General features: G+C 33.6%; 3 protein-coding genes across 4 annotated transcripts; 1 reads left to right on the top strand and 2 right to left on the bottom strand.

The window, feature by feature from the left end:
• On the bottom strand, positions 1-3,531 carry LOC114394522 (histidine protein methyltransferase 1 homolog). Of its 2 annotated transcripts, none has more exons than XM_028356128.1 (9): positions 3,380-3,531; positions 3,170-3,307; positions 3,038-3,100; positions 2,871-2,937; positions 2,685-2,785; positions 2,055-2,099; positions 1,678-1,974; positions 1,426-1,528; positions 1-525 (listed from the first exon to the last, which is right to left on the bottom strand). In XM_028356128.1, the coding sequence occupies exons 1-9, from the start codon at positions 3,401-3,403 to the stop codon at positions 443-445; spliced, it is 921 nt and encodes a 306-aa protein (XP_028211929.1). In that variant the 5' UTR covers positions 3,404-3,531; the 3' UTR covers positions 1-442. The 2 variants fall into 2 exon arrangements, with proteins under 2 accessions (XP_028211929.1, XP_028211930.1); XM_028356129.1 differs by having other exon boundaries at positions 3,170-3,295; positions 3,380-3,472.
• A 1,593-nt stretch (positions 3,532-5,124) lies between these two features.
• LOC114395602 (probable xyloglucan galactosyltransferase GT14) lies at positions 5,125-6,932 on the bottom strand. The gene has a single exon (XM_028357426.1). It carries the CDS (start codon positions 6,823-6,825, stop codon positions 5,401-5,403), a length of 1,425 nt encoding a protein of 474 aa, XP_028213227.1. The 5' UTR covers positions 6,826-6,932; the 3' UTR covers positions 5,125-5,400.
• A 4,341-nt stretch (positions 6,933-11,273) lies between these two features.
• Positions 11,274-12,131, top strand: LOC114395463 (protein RALF-like 24). The gene has a single exon (XM_028357251.1). The coding sequence runs from the start codon at positions 11,526-11,528 to the stop codon at positions 11,892-11,894; it is 369 nt and encodes a 122-aa protein (XP_028213052.1). The 5' UTR covers positions 11,274-11,525; the 3' UTR covers positions 11,895-12,131.
• Positions 12,132-18,219: the final 6,088 nt, after the last annotated feature.

The following is an 18,219-nucleotide window of genomic DNA, read 5'->3' as shown; positions in this document are numbered from 1 at the left end:
TTATAGGACAAATTTCCTGTTACTTCTCTCATTTCATGATCATTCTTTGATTCCTTAATATCTGCTACGGGGTTTAGCTCTAGCAATGCATTACATCCAATCAAAATAGGTACCACAACAACAACAACAACAAAACATTATCCTACTGGGAATCAAATCAAAATAAATACAAATGAGAAAATTATATATATTTGCATTACCAACTAGAAAATACATTTGACCAAGAAAACCAAGCCCACTATAAGCAGAGAGAGAAGTATAGCTTGAAATGAGGGGCAAGATTCTCTCCTGACCATACGGTTTCTACAACCATTACCAAAACTCATCCGACATGAATGATCAACCCATCGCCACCCTTCCAACAGCCCCCTTTTCATGCATGGGCAATCACGAGCAAATAAACCGAGGATAGTTTGACTGGTGAAGGAAGAAAATACTAATACTACTTGTATGCAAGCTTCCATACTTCACGAACATTAGATGAACCATCTGTGATTTCAGCAACCAGGCTACTAGTCATGACACCTGTACAAATAAAGGGCAATTATGATACCATGAGAACAGTACATTGTCTGGTAAAAGAAAAGAAAAATAAACTGGCATCAAATTTCATAAGGATGAAATTATATTCTTTATAGTTCACATTGCATAAACGTGACCAAGCATTTTATGACTCCCATCTGGCATGGAACACATGGTTCTGTAATTAAGGTTCCAGCTAACAGGTAGGACAATTATTGTTGTGTGTGTGTGTGTCAATAGCTTATAGTGGAGAACAAATATGTTAAAAGGATCAGTATGTTTATGTTATTACTACAAAGTTGTTTGCATATCAAGGGTATCACTTTTTATTATGCAACTTCTAAGCACATAACATACAGCGAATCAGAATAACAATCCAGCATGAATATAATTGCATATGTCAGTACTAGCTCACCCTGGTTCTGTAATTAAGGTTCCAGCTAACAGGTAGGACGATTATCGTTGTGTGTGTGTGTGTCAATAGCTTATAGTGGAGAACAAATATGTTAAAAGGATCAGTATGTTTATGTTATTACTACAAAGTTGTTTGCATATCAAGGGTATCACTTTTTATTATGCAACTTCTAAGCACATAACATACAGCGAATCAGAATAACAATCCAGCATGAATATAATTGCATATGTCAGTACTAGCTCACCATGGTTCTGTAATTAAGGTTCCAGCTAACAGGTAGGACAATTATCGTTGTGTGTGTGTGTGTCAATAGCTTATAGTGGAGAACAAATATGTTAAAAGGATCAGTATGTTTATGTTATTACTACAAAGTTGTTTGCATATCAAGGGTATCACTTTTTATTATGCAACTTCTAAGCACATAACATACAGCGAATCAGAATAACAATCCAGCATGAATATAATTGCATATGTCAGTACTAGCTCACCATCCTTCTCTACCACAGACAGAAACCGCCGAGTTCCACCACCTACTCCAAAATAATACTTCTTTGCTGCCATATACACTACTCCATCAGGATGTTGCAAGCACTGTGTATTAAACACTTCAATAGATAAGCAAACCAATATTTTTATAATTAAAAATATACATTATAATACACAGATAAATGTACTAATTTAAAATGCAATGAATCAACATAGAAATAAAATTTTGCTCTTGTCTATGAACAAAAAAATACCTTCTTGATAAGATTATAGAGATTTTGGAGACTGTTGATTGAGTAAACTGTCTCTGCCATAAGAATAAAGTCATAACCATCACCTTGATTATGTTTTGCATCTGTAGTAACATGAGGGAGCAGTTTATCAATTCCACTCCAGTCGCCAGCAAAAAAGCGAACTTCTGCCTCGTCACAAATTGTCGAGTTGGATGATGATGGTTGAGATTCTCCAGAAAGATTTGCTTTTAAATTAGGAATTGTGAGGCAACGTAGGACCTCAGCATTGAAGTCTTGAAAATGTACAGCAGCTGCCCCCTAAAGCAACCATAATAAGCACATTATTATATATTTCAAAGTTAAGGATCTAAAGCAAAGCCAATGAACCATAGTTTCACCTCAAGAAATGCAAAGATTCCGGGCAGTCCATGACCACATCCTACCTGAAAATCAAATATTGAAAGCTTGAAACTGAGATAGACGGACAGCTTTTCTACTACAATTTATATATATATGTGTGTGTGTGTATGTGTGTCTCAGTTTCAGTAAATGCAAGATCAGGATCCTTTGAATATGACTTTTCTATCAACTGACGTGCTATGGAGCAGGTAAGAAGACCCACACACATTGGTGATGTTAATGTCCATGTTAAGTGTAGTGGAAAATATTGATAAGAAACCGTTTCAAATGTGCTGTGCAAGATGCAGGCACGTGGTTCATGCAATGTGTATCTTCTTTCTATGTGAACAATTATGCCCGACATTCCACTCTAACAGCTATATCAACAATTGCACACCTTTGGCTGTGCAAGTTCTGAATGCAATTTTATCTCCGGTATAAAAAGAACATTTGTCCTCATACCACTATATATAAACTACATCTATCCATACTAGCTACTGTGCTTCCATGTATGAATTTAGATTTTCTACTCAAACCCAATTCCAATAAGTTATACTACTAAACAGCCCGTCATTTATCAGTCAATCATACAGACAAATACAAAATCAGCAGGAAAAAGAGAGGCCCACCTCTAATACTCGCTTCCCAGCAAATGAGATAAGCCCATTTTTTATATCTGAACGAAGGGCTTTAATTAGATCAAGTGAACCTTCCCACAGCTTAAGTCCTCCTAGACCAAAGGAAACCAAAGTTGCAGCAACTGATTTAGTCATGAACGAGATGGGAATGGGTGAATAAACAGAAAATGGCAGCACCTTCATATTTCCCGGGAACTAAATCGGAGTTGGACAAACCAAAAACTTGCTGGGTATTCACCCGCCCCTGAGAATTGTTGTCCATAAAAACAATATAAAGGATAAAACTAAACAATAATCTCAATTCAAATAATGAAAAAATTCGAAGACAAAGAAAGAAGCATTACCTTTAACAAAATAACTCCATCTAAATTTACAGAGTCCACGTTGTGTTTGAGGGATGAAGGAACCTAATTAGGAAGGAATATTGAAAACGGCAGTGTTTGAAAGAAGAATGATGAATGGCGAAGGAATAATACCTCAGAAGCGAGGACTTCAACGCAGGGAGGAGGAGGTATAGGAGGAACTTGTTGCGCAGCATCGTCGAAGATTCCGAAGGCGGAAGCGGAGGAAGAGAATAACTGAAACGTTTCCGAACTCGGTTTCTGAGCATTGCCCTGCCACAGCAAAATAAGTTAAAAGGATTGAATTGAGGTGAAAGTGAAGAACAAGGAGTCACTCGTTGAGACCTCAGAGTTCGCAGCCGCCGCCATTTTTTCACACTTCTTCCTCCTCTCGCTAACGTTTTTTTTTTTTTTTTTCACTCTCCTTTTTCTCTGGTTTTTAAACAACTATTTTTCCTCCGAAGTCCAGAGTTTGTCTTTGCCTTTTGGGCTTTGAGAATGTTTTCAAAGCTCATAAATGAATTTTGGGTCGGGCTGCTCCACGTGAACTTAAAAACGTTTGTAAAATTGGTTTTGTGTTTCTGATTCTTTTAATTTTCTTTTTATTAGTTTTTTTCCATAAATTTTGTCGTTAAATTATAATGACCTGATATTGATATTCATTTTCCAATTACAAAATTTCATTATGACAATATATGTTGTTTTATAGTTTTTTGACAGTTTTAATTATCAGATATTGATCAATTAGAACATTTAACTATGACAATAAATATTTGTTTTGTAAGTTTTTTGTCCTATATAAAAGTCATTGCATTACATTAAATGATAATGATATTTAATTTCGAACCAATATAGAATAAATAACAGTCTTGATGACTTTGATTTTTGTAATATTTTGAAGTAATAATTTATGCGTTTATTTTATAATTTTAAGTAAGAGGCACATTTGCTATAAAAAAAAAAAAGAAAGAAGAAATAAGAGGTACATTTTATAACTCACACATTTTCATTGGTGAGTGAATAATTCTGAATACTGATGTTTATAATAGAGGCAATAAAAGACATGTTGCAATCGAGGAAGAAATTATTGCAAAATTTATGTTCACTCAATAAAGAGTTAATACATTTGCCTATATAACAAAACATTTTTATAATAATATTTTGATATAATTTATAATTTAAAATATTTATTATAAATCTAAGATATAATTTTATATTAAAATATTTATTTATTATGAATTTTAACTATAATATAATTTATATATCACCAATATTTAATTAGTTATAAATTGTAATTATGTAAAACAAAATAAATACAGGCTAAAGTTCTTGGTAATTATTATCTACAATCATTTTAAGGCAATATATGTCATAAGATGATAAAATGTTTATTTGTTAATATTATTAATAAAATAAAGAATATTTTAAAATTTGAATTTGTAAAAGCAAAAATTTTTAAAATGAAAAACTAAAACTAAATTATATTTATTGAAATTAAAAGTCTTAATTATCAATTTAATCCCTAAATTTTTAAAAAGTTCCATTTGATTTTCAAATTCTTAAAAATGAATCAATTTGATCTTCAAAATTTTAAAAGGTTAAATTTACTTCTCAAATTCTTAAAAAGAATCAATTTGATCCCAAGATTTGAAAGACTTGAGCACCAGATTGAATTATTTAAAAAAATAAAAATCAAATTGATTTATTTATAAAAAAATTAAAAAGTAAATTAAATAATATAAAAATGAAATTAATAATACATCTGATTCCTCTTTCTTACTTTTGTTAAGCGGAAGGAGTGAATGGAGTAACTTTGACTAGGTGACATTGTTTTCGGAAAGGAAATTGGACTGCGTGACCCTTTATAGAAAAAAAAGACTATTGAGTCAATTAATGGTGGAATGGGACCTTGATTGCAGGCGGTGATACGGGGCTTGGAATCAAATGGGGTCTACTTCTTTTATGACTCTGACTGTGACTATGTCTAAACGTTATAACTGGAAATTTCATCAACCTCACATGCATCCCATGCCCATGTCTTTCAATACCAGTTACACTGTCGGCACGCCAAACAAATTCTAGCAACTCAATCAGTTTTAAGATAATAATAAAATTAACTAGCCATCCCCAGGACTGTTATTTGCTTGGTTTGATGGCATCAGACCATACTACTTTTGTTGCTTGTCTGTCTTTCTTTTCACAAGTTACAAACATTTTTCTTCACTTCTTTGTAGGCCAAGAACAAACCAAAATCAAAAGTAAACCAGAAAAGCAAGAACACCAAAAAAATAAAAATAAAAGTGTCACAAGGGATTCTCTGAAGGTAACGATATTGCACTATAACATGATATGTCTTCCTTTTAGCTTTAATTTTGTGAAAATGTATACTTATAATGGTCTTCATCTGCAAAACCAATGCTAGGATCTCTCCCACTCCTCATTTCTTCCCTCACCTTCTCTATCCTTTCAACCATTCCTTTTACTGCTAAATCAAACGCATCTGTAAAGCAATCTAACTTTGACCTAGGATCTGCATAGATAATATTTGGAACCAGCTTTATGACCTCCTCTCTCATTGCAAACACCTCACCCTCCGGAATTCCCCGCAACACCTGCTCCACATTGACATTCCATTGTTTTACATCCTTCACTGGTATATACACAGAGTACTTAGTCCTATTCTTCGGTAAATGCCACTTGTACTGCGAATAAGCAGTACCTGGATGAAAGAAAACGGGAACACAACCAGCCAACATGGAATCAAAAATGGACCTTCTGGTGTATGAGTCACCCGGAGGCTGCAAACAGAACACAGAACTTCCAAACACCTTTATAACACTGATGGGGTCGTCACATCTCTGAACACCATAGCTGCAATCAACGAATTTGCAAACACTCGAAGCTCGACACTGGTCTATAATCTTACCCCTGATAGAACCTTCAAGCTCAGGCCTTGGAGCTCCCGTGAAAGTGAACAAGTATGGCCGCTTTTGATGTCTGATTTTTCTCTGCCACTGGAAAACATGAGTGTCCTCTGATGGGTGGAAAGAAGTTGGGTAGGGTATTGCATAGTCATTATTCCACGAACTTGCTTCAACTGCTAACATGGACATGTTCATGGATTCGGGTAGAAACCTGAACTTACTACCCCAATAGGACTCATCATCGTATTGTCTCCTGAAATCCCAAGCAATCCTCCCTGAAACAAGGAAATGGTCTCTACCCCGCATTTTCTTCCACTCGGGTCTTTTTGCAAGCCATTGAAGAAGATCACGACCAGAGGAATCTCTCTCGGTAAGATTAGAGAGCCAAAGGAAACGGCTAACATCAAGACCAGCATAGAAGGGGACAAAAATGGCAGAGGCGAGGGAGGAATCGTTGGTCAAGCAGGCGTATTGGCTCATCCTGTTGTGAAAAATAACCTCCAACAAGAACTGGTTGGTGGCATAGCAAGTGTTGTTGGAGAAAAGACCTTGAGAGTTAGGAATCTGAGGGCCTAAACCCATGTTAAGCATGTAAGGACACATGTTGGGTTTGTCAGTGCCTCTAGTAAGGAACTGGCAATTCTTAAGAAAGTAATTGTTGAAGCGGGAGGGGAGTTGGTGAATGTAAACATAGCGGCCAATGCAGGAATCTGTGACACTTATGGTCTTGGATGGCTTCACTAAGAAAGGGAGGTTGGGACCATGAAAGGATAACAGCAAAGAGGAGAAGAGAAAGGACAAGAAAATTGCAAAGCAGAGATGATGATTATCGTAGCAACTTGGAGAGATCACGCACCACTTTTCCATTATTGAAGCTTAGCCTCTGATTCTCATCATTTTTGAATTTAAAGACTCACGGAATTGCAAACGTCCGTTACCTTGTCGGCGCCAATACGTGCCTCTTCCATCGCTTATTTGTTTCGACTTCTCTTCTCACCATGCATGTCATCTCCAATAGTTATACCTAGATTGTTAACTTATATTTTTATTTTTATTTAATCCTTATTTGTTATATTTAAAAACATTCTTAAATCAACTTCTATAAGTACAATTGTTACCGTTTAATTCTTAATCATGTCACGCTTGGACGCCATTTCTAATAGTCCTACATGGTTGCTTATAGAGTATTACAATGTGGTTACTTATAGAGTTGCTTGCAAATAAGATACATTTAACAAAAAATTGTCGATAGAATATATGATATGGCATTTCTTATACAATGTTGTTTAACTATTTTTTATCAATAAAAAATACTTTCCAAACCAACAATTAGCATAAATACAATGAGAAATTAATTTAAACAAAAACTTTAGTAATTTTCATATTGGAATAAATTTTTGTACAAAATTCTTAAATTTATATGATATTATAAGATATGTAAATTTTAAATATAAACAACTCATTTAAATAATCATACATTATAGGTGGGTTTTATATATCAAGAATGATAAAATTTACAAATATTTTATTTCAAAGAAATTAAATGAACGTTTAGAATCAAATAACTTATTTTATTTGTTTGTATAGTGAAAAGTGGACAAAGGATGATAATTTATATATTGTATAAGAATACACTATTGGAGGAAAAATGTAATCAGAAATAATAATGATATTAATGATTAAATCAAATAAGAGCTTCAATCAAATATTAGGCTTTGGAATAGAAGAGAATTTCGAATAAACTTTCTCTACGAATAAGAAAGTTATAAGTAATGTAACTATAAATTTCATGAAGAGTCCAATCTTAGTTCAGGATGAACGCTAGTAAAAATGGTATTTTCAATAGTGAACAAATGACTGAAATGAGTAACACGTAACAACTCAACATTTAACCTTTTGGGCCATGGACTTTGCAGATTATGGTCAATAATTCTTTGTGTCCTCATTATTATATTAAGACGTGTATTTTAAACACTTGAGTTTCCTCTTCAAAAATGATACAATTTACCAATTCATGATTCGATGTAATCAAATAAAACTTTTCATATGTCATTTATATATTGTTTGAAGGAAATTTCATGATTATAATATACTTTTACAAAGATAGAATTTTACTAAACAAGTGCATCATGAAGTAAAAAATTTATAACTACAAAATTATCAATAAGGTGATGCTAATGAGATATATGGAAATGAATGCGTAAAAACTAAGGGTAGCAATTTGTTTGTTGCAACACCATATTCATGGTCTTAGGTTCGAGACATGACAAAACCTTCAAAAATCAAAACCAAACCAATAACACAACAACAATCATATAATAATTTCTCTAATTGTTGAGGCCGAAAAAGAGGAGGTTGTACCTGATGGCTCAAAAACTTGGGGTTTTAATAAAATAAAATAGAATAGAAAGTTACTATTTCCACTCTCCCACTCTTCTCACACACTTCTCTATTCATTTTGTTTTCCAAAAATATCATCTTTTTTAAAAAAAAAAATACATTCCCCCTTTAATAATTTTAGGAAAAAACTTGTGATTAAAGACATAGTGACAAAACTTGAAGATCCAACCGTGACACTCCTTTTTCTTTGGGACACTTGCTCCTCTTTGCATATATAGAGAACTTAATATCAAATGACACCTTTTTGTCTAATGCTATATAAAATTTGGTTCTAGAAAATCCACAATGAAAGATATAATGACAAAACTTGAAAATCCCACTGTGAGAATGGTTAGACTTTAAGGGTCGGGTGGTGGTGTGGATAAGAATACTTTAATCAAAGTAATTGCTAAGACAACTCGATAAGAAATTGTATAATGTGATGGTTAAAATAAAAATAACATCCAATTCTAACCAACAAAGAATCCAGGAAGAAATTGCTTACATGTTAATAGGGAAATGTATTTTTCAAAAGAGAACATTTTTAGAAAACAAATTGAAAAGGAAAGGAAAAATAGCAAATGCCGAAAAAAGAAAAAAAAACTCGTTGACAAAAAACAACTTGACACAAAAAATGATTAAAAAAACTTGGGGCTGGCGGGAGAGAGAGAGAGAAGTTGGGCCTTCATATGGCCCTTTCCTTTTCTTGAAATGGCAGTTAGGTTTTGAAGACCCCACGTTACAGTGGGAACTGATAGTCCAAGTCAAAATCACGGAGAAAAAAATGTAATTTTTCTAACACGCTTCAGTGAGTTGAATAAATTAACAAGAAACCATGATATAAATTTGAAACATAATTAAGTCGTTTAATAAATCGGATAAACCAATCTGCCGCAAGCACTCTTCTCCAGCGATTGGATGCCATGGAGGAGAGGCAGAAACATTTGCTCACTTTCTTTCAAAAGGCTCTTCACAATCCCACTTTTGTTGGCATATAACAAGTAAAGGCGATTGCCTCAGGTTCATGACAGTTTTGGAATGGAATTTCTCATCTAGATTTCTCCAATAAACTCACACTTTCGGATATGAACTTGGTGGTGTCATGTAGTACACTCAGTTCAAACTGGAGCATCTTTTAGTTTTAACATGGAAACAGCCACAGCTCCTGAGACCCCCAAATTGTGATGATATCAGTGACAGTTATATATCCTGCCTTTTAAATCTAACTCTGGCATCTTCTCCATTACAAGTCAAGAGAAATTCATGTCCAGAATTTGGCAAATTGGAAATGTAAACGAGGCACCTCCCCCAAGTGGTCCAGTTAGAGTAAATGATGTGTTTTGGGAACACCCCACCCACAAAGCAAATGCATGTCATGTTGCTCACCAAGATCAAGGGCGCTCATCTGGAAATGTTTTGGATATGTTGCTGTAAACATAATTGCCTTGATGGGTAGTAGAAGTTTGAATTGGAATACAATGTAGCGGAATGCATTCTTTTTTATTCTGCATTTTGATTGCCACTCAAATGGCCCCTCACTTCTGCACTCGGTCTCTCTATTCCATCCTTTCTCGTTTCACTTTCACCACATTACAAATAATAATTCTATCACTAATTAACTCTTACTTCCATTTCCATAATATGATGGAAAGTTGTGGTGACATCAGCAACCAATTAACCTTCTGAGCCGTGCTACTGTATAAAATGAACAAGATGCATCATGATGGTATTTTCATTTCAATCGTACTCTTTTTACGTTGATAACGAGGATTGTCTTAGGCCATTATATATTTGAAGAGACAGGAACACACCAGAATTTGTTACCTACTTCAAAGTTCAAAACACATATAGCTTCATATTTCGTTATTGGTTGAATGTTTTTCTGAGATGTACAGCTCCATGATCTGTAAATTTCAGATGCCAGTGTAATTCATTCATGGTTTATAGCTACTTATTTTATTTTTGAAAATAAACACACTCTAAACTAAAATAAGGTAACTTTGGCCGAAATGCATCATTTTATCTTCAGCAAAATTAAGTAGGTAAATGCGGATGCTCTTTGCTTGTTCAGTTTACTTGCTTCATTTCCACTTCTTCCCGTTATTCTTTTTGTCGACATATTGATCTAGAAAAGGTTAAATCTCTTGTTAAATAATAGTAATAACAATAATCTGTAAAAAAAGAAAAAGAAAAGGAAGGTCTATTACGCTTTTTTTGTTATAACATATTTTGAATTTTCTCATATTTTTACTCAAATGTTTTGTTGTTATTAACTATTTCATTTTAACTTTATCTTTTTCTCATCCTTTCTCCATTTTTTCTTTTCTTTTTGTTTCAGTATTCTCCGTAACCTTTTTTGGCGCGGTAAAACTGTCGTTTTTCTCTTGTGAAAATCCTTTCATCCCCCTCTTTCTGTCCTCAATAATTTAGTTAGATCTATAGGTTATTTTAATTTAGGTTTGTCTTTTTGTTTTGTCCATATTTCAATGTATTTTATTTTCTTGTGTGGTATTTTTTGAGTCATAAAACGATTATTCTTTGGAGTGTATGAAAAAAAATTATTAAAAGAATTTTACATATAGAAAGAAATTTACTTTTGACTGTGATATGAGACCATGCAAAAAAAAAAAGGTACTCTTGTATTTCTTATGTGTTGCTAATAGGGAAGAAATTCAAATATATTTCAGGAACGGATGAAGAATAATTTGCTACACTATTTATGAAGATCTCTAAATGTATAGGTAATTAAGATTAAAATTTATTTTTAAATATCAAGTTTAAAGGTAATGAAAAATATTAAATGAAGACAATTATAATTTTAGGAGAAAATGAAAAAAGAAAGGCAATATTATAGTAGGGTATATACTAGAGTATATTTTATTGAATAGTAAGAGACAAAAAAATTGTTCACGGAGAAAGATTCATTAATCAGTTGACTAATCCACCATTGATGCGTGGTTAAGAATACTAAGCAGTCTGAAAATTAATGAAATTGAGTGACTGTATACTAATTCCGGGATGTAATGATATCTCTGATTGTGGGTTGCTGACAGTAATGATGGCCCTAAAATAGTTGACTATAGTTGTAACACCTGCTATGTCCTATCCCCAATTTATAGCCCTCCAACAACCAAACCAAGCATCTCGCACTTAAAACAAAACAAGACACCAGGCAGCTAAACACAACAATGTCCCAACCCAGATTCATTTCCATGATCTCCCTCTGTCTGACCCTTTTTCTGTTCCACACTTGCACTGGCCTACCATTTGTGGACCTCAATTTCCATGAAGTGGATGTTATGACCAAAAGGGTTTGCACCAAGAGCATTGGGGAGTGCTTGAGCTTGACAGAGCCGGAGATGGATTCGGAGACCAACAGAAGAGTTCTGGCAATGCAGAAAAAGTACATTAGCTATGACACACTCAAGAGAGACATGGTTCCCTGTGATAGGGCTGGAGCTTCTTACTACAATTGTCATGCAATACGAGCAAATCCTTATAATAGAGGCTGTGAGGTAATTACTGCTTGTGCAAGAGGTCAAGACATCAAAACTTGATGGAGGAAAGTCTTCTCCCTTCTCTTTTGCCCTTCCCTTTTCTCTTTAGCTTTCCTTCCTCTCTAGTTAAGATCATGCTTTTAAATGTTTTCTATTTTACTTTTAAACATTTATGTCCAGCGTATCTATGAAAGTATCTATTTTTCTTTCCGAGCAGATGTCGCATTTCCTTTGCATTATGATGCCTATTTGTTACAAAATAATAAAATTGATAGAAATTTGCAGTTACTACTTCAATTTGGTGATATCATTTTGTTGGAAAGAGGGTCTAGAAAAATTAAATGAGTACTTTTTAACAGCTTACCATAGGGATTAGTTGCAAAGTTTAACTTTTTATTGAAATTGTCTTGGTAACTTTCCATTACTGGGATAGAAAATGTTAAGAATGACAAATATTTTCCCAGAAGCTAGGTTTTTTTTTTTTTTTTTCCTTATGTCCTCTTCAAACTCTAATGCCAGGATAGGAAAAATCAAGTTTTGAGCCAATGAGATAACTACTTATATTTGATTTAATACGGGCTAATCCAACCGTATTCTGCAGAAGATAGCTCCTAATATAAAACCAGATTTTACTGCAGAACCACCTTATTTAAAACAATCTCTTATTCCCTGTTTCCATTTTGCCTTGATCTAATGTTAGGTGATTGAGTACTGTTGTGGGATCTTGTGTTTATATAGCCAACTCCTGCAGGACTGTCACTTCTATTGCTCTTTATTTTCTTCAATGTTTCTAAAGCAAGATTTTGTGGATCAAACGCAAGCCAACATACCATGTCTTATTGTTCAACTCTGGACTATACTAATCTTTGTTCACCTAATAGCCTCTGCAGTTTGAAATAGTTAACCAAGTCATATTCCTTATATTTGAAGCTTAACCCCAAATAGGACAATTAATCCATCGTGAAAGTTTTGAGTTGTGTGATAAGAAAGTCTGTAATTCCATACTTTTTGTGACTTGCGATAAATCACATAATGAGACTTCAGAAATGTGTAATAGATTGCATCTAGTAATCTCTTGAACTGTGGCGTAAACCCAATAAGCAGAGAATAAAGGGGAGATGGAAATTTTAGACCAGTTTCTGGTTTGGTGTAAGATTTTGGTAAAATAAAATTAATAAAAAAAAATTCAGGTCTCTTGTGACATAAAATCTGTATAGTAACATAATCTTAAATGAAATCGACGGTTTTAAAGATGAAGTTCGTTTGGGTTAAAAATTTGATTACCGCACCTGTCTGTCTCCTGGCTTGTCATTTTAGCACCAGGTTGGACAGCCTGTTGGAAACGTTGCATCTAGTACTGCTTTTGAGCTTTCTGATAAGGTAAGAAAATGTACCTCTCTGAGGTACGGCTGTAATTTTCCTTCGATGTGCCGAGCCTTAGTCTGCGTCTGTGTCCGAAACCTTTCTCCAAGCGCCAAGAGGAGATACTTGCCAAGGTATTTCAATGCTCAAAGTCAGATATTACTTAATATATTAAAATAAGAACAATAATGACCATGAACAGTTAAACTTTACTTGAGGATCTCACCATATATACACACTATTTTAATGGGCCTTAGATCATAGGTCCTATAATGTTATGATGATATTTACTATCATGATATTATTATTTTGGTACAGATAATATTATCTCTATAATATTATTATTACTGTTATAAGGCCGAGGGGTACAGAAAAAATGCTACTTAATTGCCATCCCTTTCTGGATTAGTGGCTTTTGTTATTATTGTAGGTTGACTGTTCAGGCAATGAAAAACCATTTCTTATGCATACATATTCGGTTATATATGCCCCTGTATTTGATAACATCTTGTTCGTAACTTTATGTATGTTATGTTCAACAGAGTATGTCATACTTTTTAATGTTTTTCTATTTCTATGTTCAACAGAGTATTTGAAATTCTTTTCCTTGGGTACAAAAGCACTCTGATTTGTCCCATTCCCCCCTTTAGCTTATTGAACCACTTCAATTCAATGTTGTAGTGTTCTATAACAGTGTAACTGACATCCCTTCCGGAAATAGAAGGAACAATTCCTTCTTTCATCTTGATAGTTATTCAATCCAACTAGCTAATGCAATTTCTTTTTCCAAATATCATAAAGTTGGATGATATTGCTAATGGGTATAGTCAGGCTGAGGTTGTGGGCTTAGAATAATAAGAAACTGAGAGATAATGTTATTAAATGGGGTGTCAAACACATAAATGGGTTGTGGTTAAGAAAATGGTGATGTCTTTTTATCATCATCTATATTATTTCTTGTGTCATTATATCAAAATTAGTTTCTATAGCATTATATTATCCACCCGTTGCCTGTATGTGTTTATTAATCTATTGCTGTCTGTTTGTTTAAAATGGTAACATCGTTGTAAATAATTTTATAAAGGGGATCATATTATCCACTTGATGGTGGGAAAAGTTTGCCTGAAATGATGGTAGGTCGTGTGAAAGTTTGAAAGATGTTGAGCAAGTTCTGAAAATTATTCACATTTACTCAACTCTTTCTTCCGTGTCATGCTTGGTCACTTATGAGATTTTCATGGGATCCTACCCTAGGCCCAACTGTATTTGTATGAATTGAAGGAGTTCCATGTGGCGTAATTAGATTAATGTTAATGGTGAAGGGAGTTAGTTAGGAATAATATGAAATGTGCCAAGGCTAAAAAGGCTTAGTATGAAAACCTTGACTTTGCTCAATAACAGTGTAAAGCTGAATTTTGGTTGTGAAACGCGTTGGGTTGGGTGGATCGCATTGAAGCTTCTAAGTTGTAATTGCAGTTCAGTTATGATGATCACTGGATTATTGCCTATTGGTAATGACTAATGAATGGTAGGCGCCACTTTTTCTTTGGGGGGAGGTGGGGAGTGTTCAAACGGCGCCACTTATAAAGAAGGGGCTAATGGGCTATATATGCATCAGTGCCTGCATCTGCTGGACCCAAATTATAGCATCATTTTTGCTACTGTCATCATTAAAACCACTTTCTTTCTCGTACCTTTATTTTTCTTTCAATGCCAATTTCCGAATCCAAAATAACTAACCCTCTTCGCCTCTTTGCACAAAATAAGAAGGCCTATTAGTGATGTAAAAAAATTAGAGCGAATATTATGGAAGCTGATTCATTTTCTTTTTATTTTTTGTGTCTGGCGTAAACGAACCTGCCTTGGGTTCCACAACGGCCCTTTTCACCAACAACTTACTTACCAACCCTTATATGAATAAAGTAGAAGGAATGTTAAATACTACCTCTGATTCTTTATATAAGAAATAAATGATAGTATTTTTCCTATGATTACTTTCAAATGTATTAATTATTAATTTTCTTTTATACATCTAATTTATTATGAATTTTACTAATAAGTGTATTTATTGAGTTATTAACAATATAACTCATACTCATTGGTTGAATCTTTTTCCTTGGATTACCAATATTTTTGTTATATCTAATTATCACCTGAACCAATTTTATGGGTATTTTAGAAAAAAAATTAAATATTATAATATTAATTAAAATAAACTAATTTAACTATTTTCATTAATCTTGATGAATTAAATATTTGTTTTTATATACAGGAACGAAGGTAGTAATAAAGTGGAGATAAATAATTATCATATAAAATTATTTTCATTCAGACGAGAATATAAGGTACATGAATGCTTTATGTGTACTATCGGAAGAAAAAAAGTTTTATTGTGTTCTTAACTATTATTTTAATAATATATCTCTAAGTTGCTTATAAAATTGTGATCAATTTTTGCTTTTTTTTTATCCGTGTGTATGAAAAAGTATTTGTTGAGAGAGATGAATCCAATCTGATCATACACAGGATAAGTTCTTGGGTTTTGGCGGAAGGATACCCGGTTCAACCAAAATTGAAGCATCAAGTATCCTTATGTAACAATCAGCTGGGACTTTGATGATATAAAAGGATTAAATGTGGAAAAAGAAGTGGAAAGCTGGGACTTTGGAGCAGGCGAAAAATGGTGGATTTTCTTGTCTCTCTCTCTTTTCCATTTTGATTCTAGCTTATTATTTTGGGTTTTTAGATCTTTGACCCTGCAAAGAATAACTTCACTTTGTATAGTGGCAACCTATAAAGCACCAACACCGATACGAACACCGGACACGACACGGACACGGACACGTGGACACCTGTAATGTCCAAAATATAGAACGTAGTGCGGGTGTCGTGTCGGTGTTAGACACTGACGCGTGTCAGACATCGAATACAGTAAGGAGCTGAAGTGTCCGTGCTTCATAGGTGACAACTATAGATTTTTTTTATAAGAAAAACGAATTGTATTGGAGGGCCAGAGGATTAAAGTGTATAATAGATTATTAGATGCATATATAGTAACAAACAACACGTGCAGTATCAAATATTTCTGACAGTTCATTTTAATCTTCTTACTGACAAGGGCTATGGTCACATTATTGTTTGAATATTGAATCCGTAACATTATGCGAGGGGAACTGTAGATCTGCCAACTATTCCGGATCCGACTCGATGACATTCAAGTTCAAACGATTTTAATCTTCCGAAATCTGCTTGCGTCATTGTACTCTCTTCCGCTGCTTGTTTTCTCAACCAACAACGCCATCTCCAAAGCTCGATCGTTACCAAGTCTGCCAGTCTCAGAATATGCCTTTAAATAGCTTCCACTCACTCCAAATGGACGATGCTGATTCGCTCCATCTCCTCTTCTGCACCAAGTCAAATCAATTCATCTCATCTTATTTCGTGTCTACGTATACGTGTAATCATTTCTTATTGTTACTTATGCATGCCATGGCAATATTACATGATCGTTTAATGCTACTAGTACCATCACTAAAATTTTATTTAGATCCTCATTTTCCTACTTATCTTAACCAAATTAAACCTCTATATGGATTTCTGCTCATTCAAATGTTTGTTGATGTTTTGTGTGCATGCATGTCAAACAACTCAAACTGGACAATTAAGTTGAGTCACTTTTTGTAATTTTAACTCTATCTGTCTTGTCTATCAAGTTACTAGGACTGATTTATGCAACTTAGCACATTAATCTTATCACTCTTTTTTCTTCTTTTTTTTTTTTACATAAATGATTAATCTAAACAAATAAAAAGTATTTTCTTAAAAATATATTTATTATACTTTTAAAATGTTGGTTTAATTAATGCTTTAAAAGTAGTGTATCCACCTCTGGGCTCTAGTTCTCTGGACTAGTAAGACATTCCAACCTCCAAATTAAAGTACATAAACTGTGCTATCATTCTTTTTTTTTTCCTTTGAGATTATGTTGAGATATGATATCATTATTTATTTTTTATTTTGACTAAAATACATGTATTTTTCATATTAAAAAGGCTCAAACACATTTGTGTATGACTATCCGTTTATGTCTTCTTTATCCCATATAACTTAACAAAAATTGATAACATTTATTTAAAACAAAAATAATTTAGTTTCCAAAAGCTTGCCCAAGAAACAAAAAATAGCGTGGAAAAGCTCAAAGCTGTATAGTAACGTTACACCCGATCGCAAAGGCCTGTCTTGATGAACTATACATATATACAGCTGCTGTATAGAAAACCTCCACCGCCGCCAGTATCTAACAGAGATTATTTATGTGTGCTTTAGGAATAATTAATAAATCTTCTTGTTCGTCTTACCTTTGCTTTCTTGTGTGCATGTGTTTCATTGTCAACCTTTTTCTTTTCTGGATGCAGTGTTTCATACTTCTTTTAATTTTGTTCATTATGTTTATGTTTACACATATATGTTACTGTACTTTAATTAAATATCCCTGATATTATTTTTAAAAATGGTATAAATTGGATAAATATCTCAGATTTTATATATATTTTATTTTACATCTAGCAGTACACAAACAGAGAGTTTATGTCTTTAATTATGAGGTGTTATTTGTGTGTTTTTTAATGCTACGTGGTTGTCTCGCCTACTAATACTATATTTGTCACAGCAGTGGTGTTTTGTTGAGAGCCACAATTGAAACCTCAACACTCAGCAACCTCTGATCATGACTCCGCGGTTGGTGGGTCTCAGATTGACAAAATAAAATACCCGTGAAGCAAGCTCCAGTTCCACCACCCCATATCATTTTTCCGTTTTGCCACCATGTTACATTCCATACCACTTATTCTCAAAGAAAATTTGATTAATTACCTTTAGTATATTTTTAAGGGTCTCAAATTCAAGACCTTATTAAATAATGTCATTTGAAACTTGCTTAATATATTTTCAAGTATCTCAAATTTTAGACGGACATGAATCCAGGATCATTTGGATCTTGTTTGACATTAAGGTAATATTTGGT

Source organism: Glycine soja, chromosome 18, assembly GCF_004193775.1.
Source record: "Glycine soja cultivar W05 chromosome 18, ASM419377v2, whole genome shotgun sequence".
Lineage (NCBI taxonomy): Eukaryota > Viridiplantae > Streptophyta > Magnoliopsida > Fabales > Fabaceae > Glycine > Glycine soja.
The sequence above is the reverse complement of the archived record's forward strand: the minus strand, read 5'-3'. Positions and strand labels throughout refer to the sequence as shown.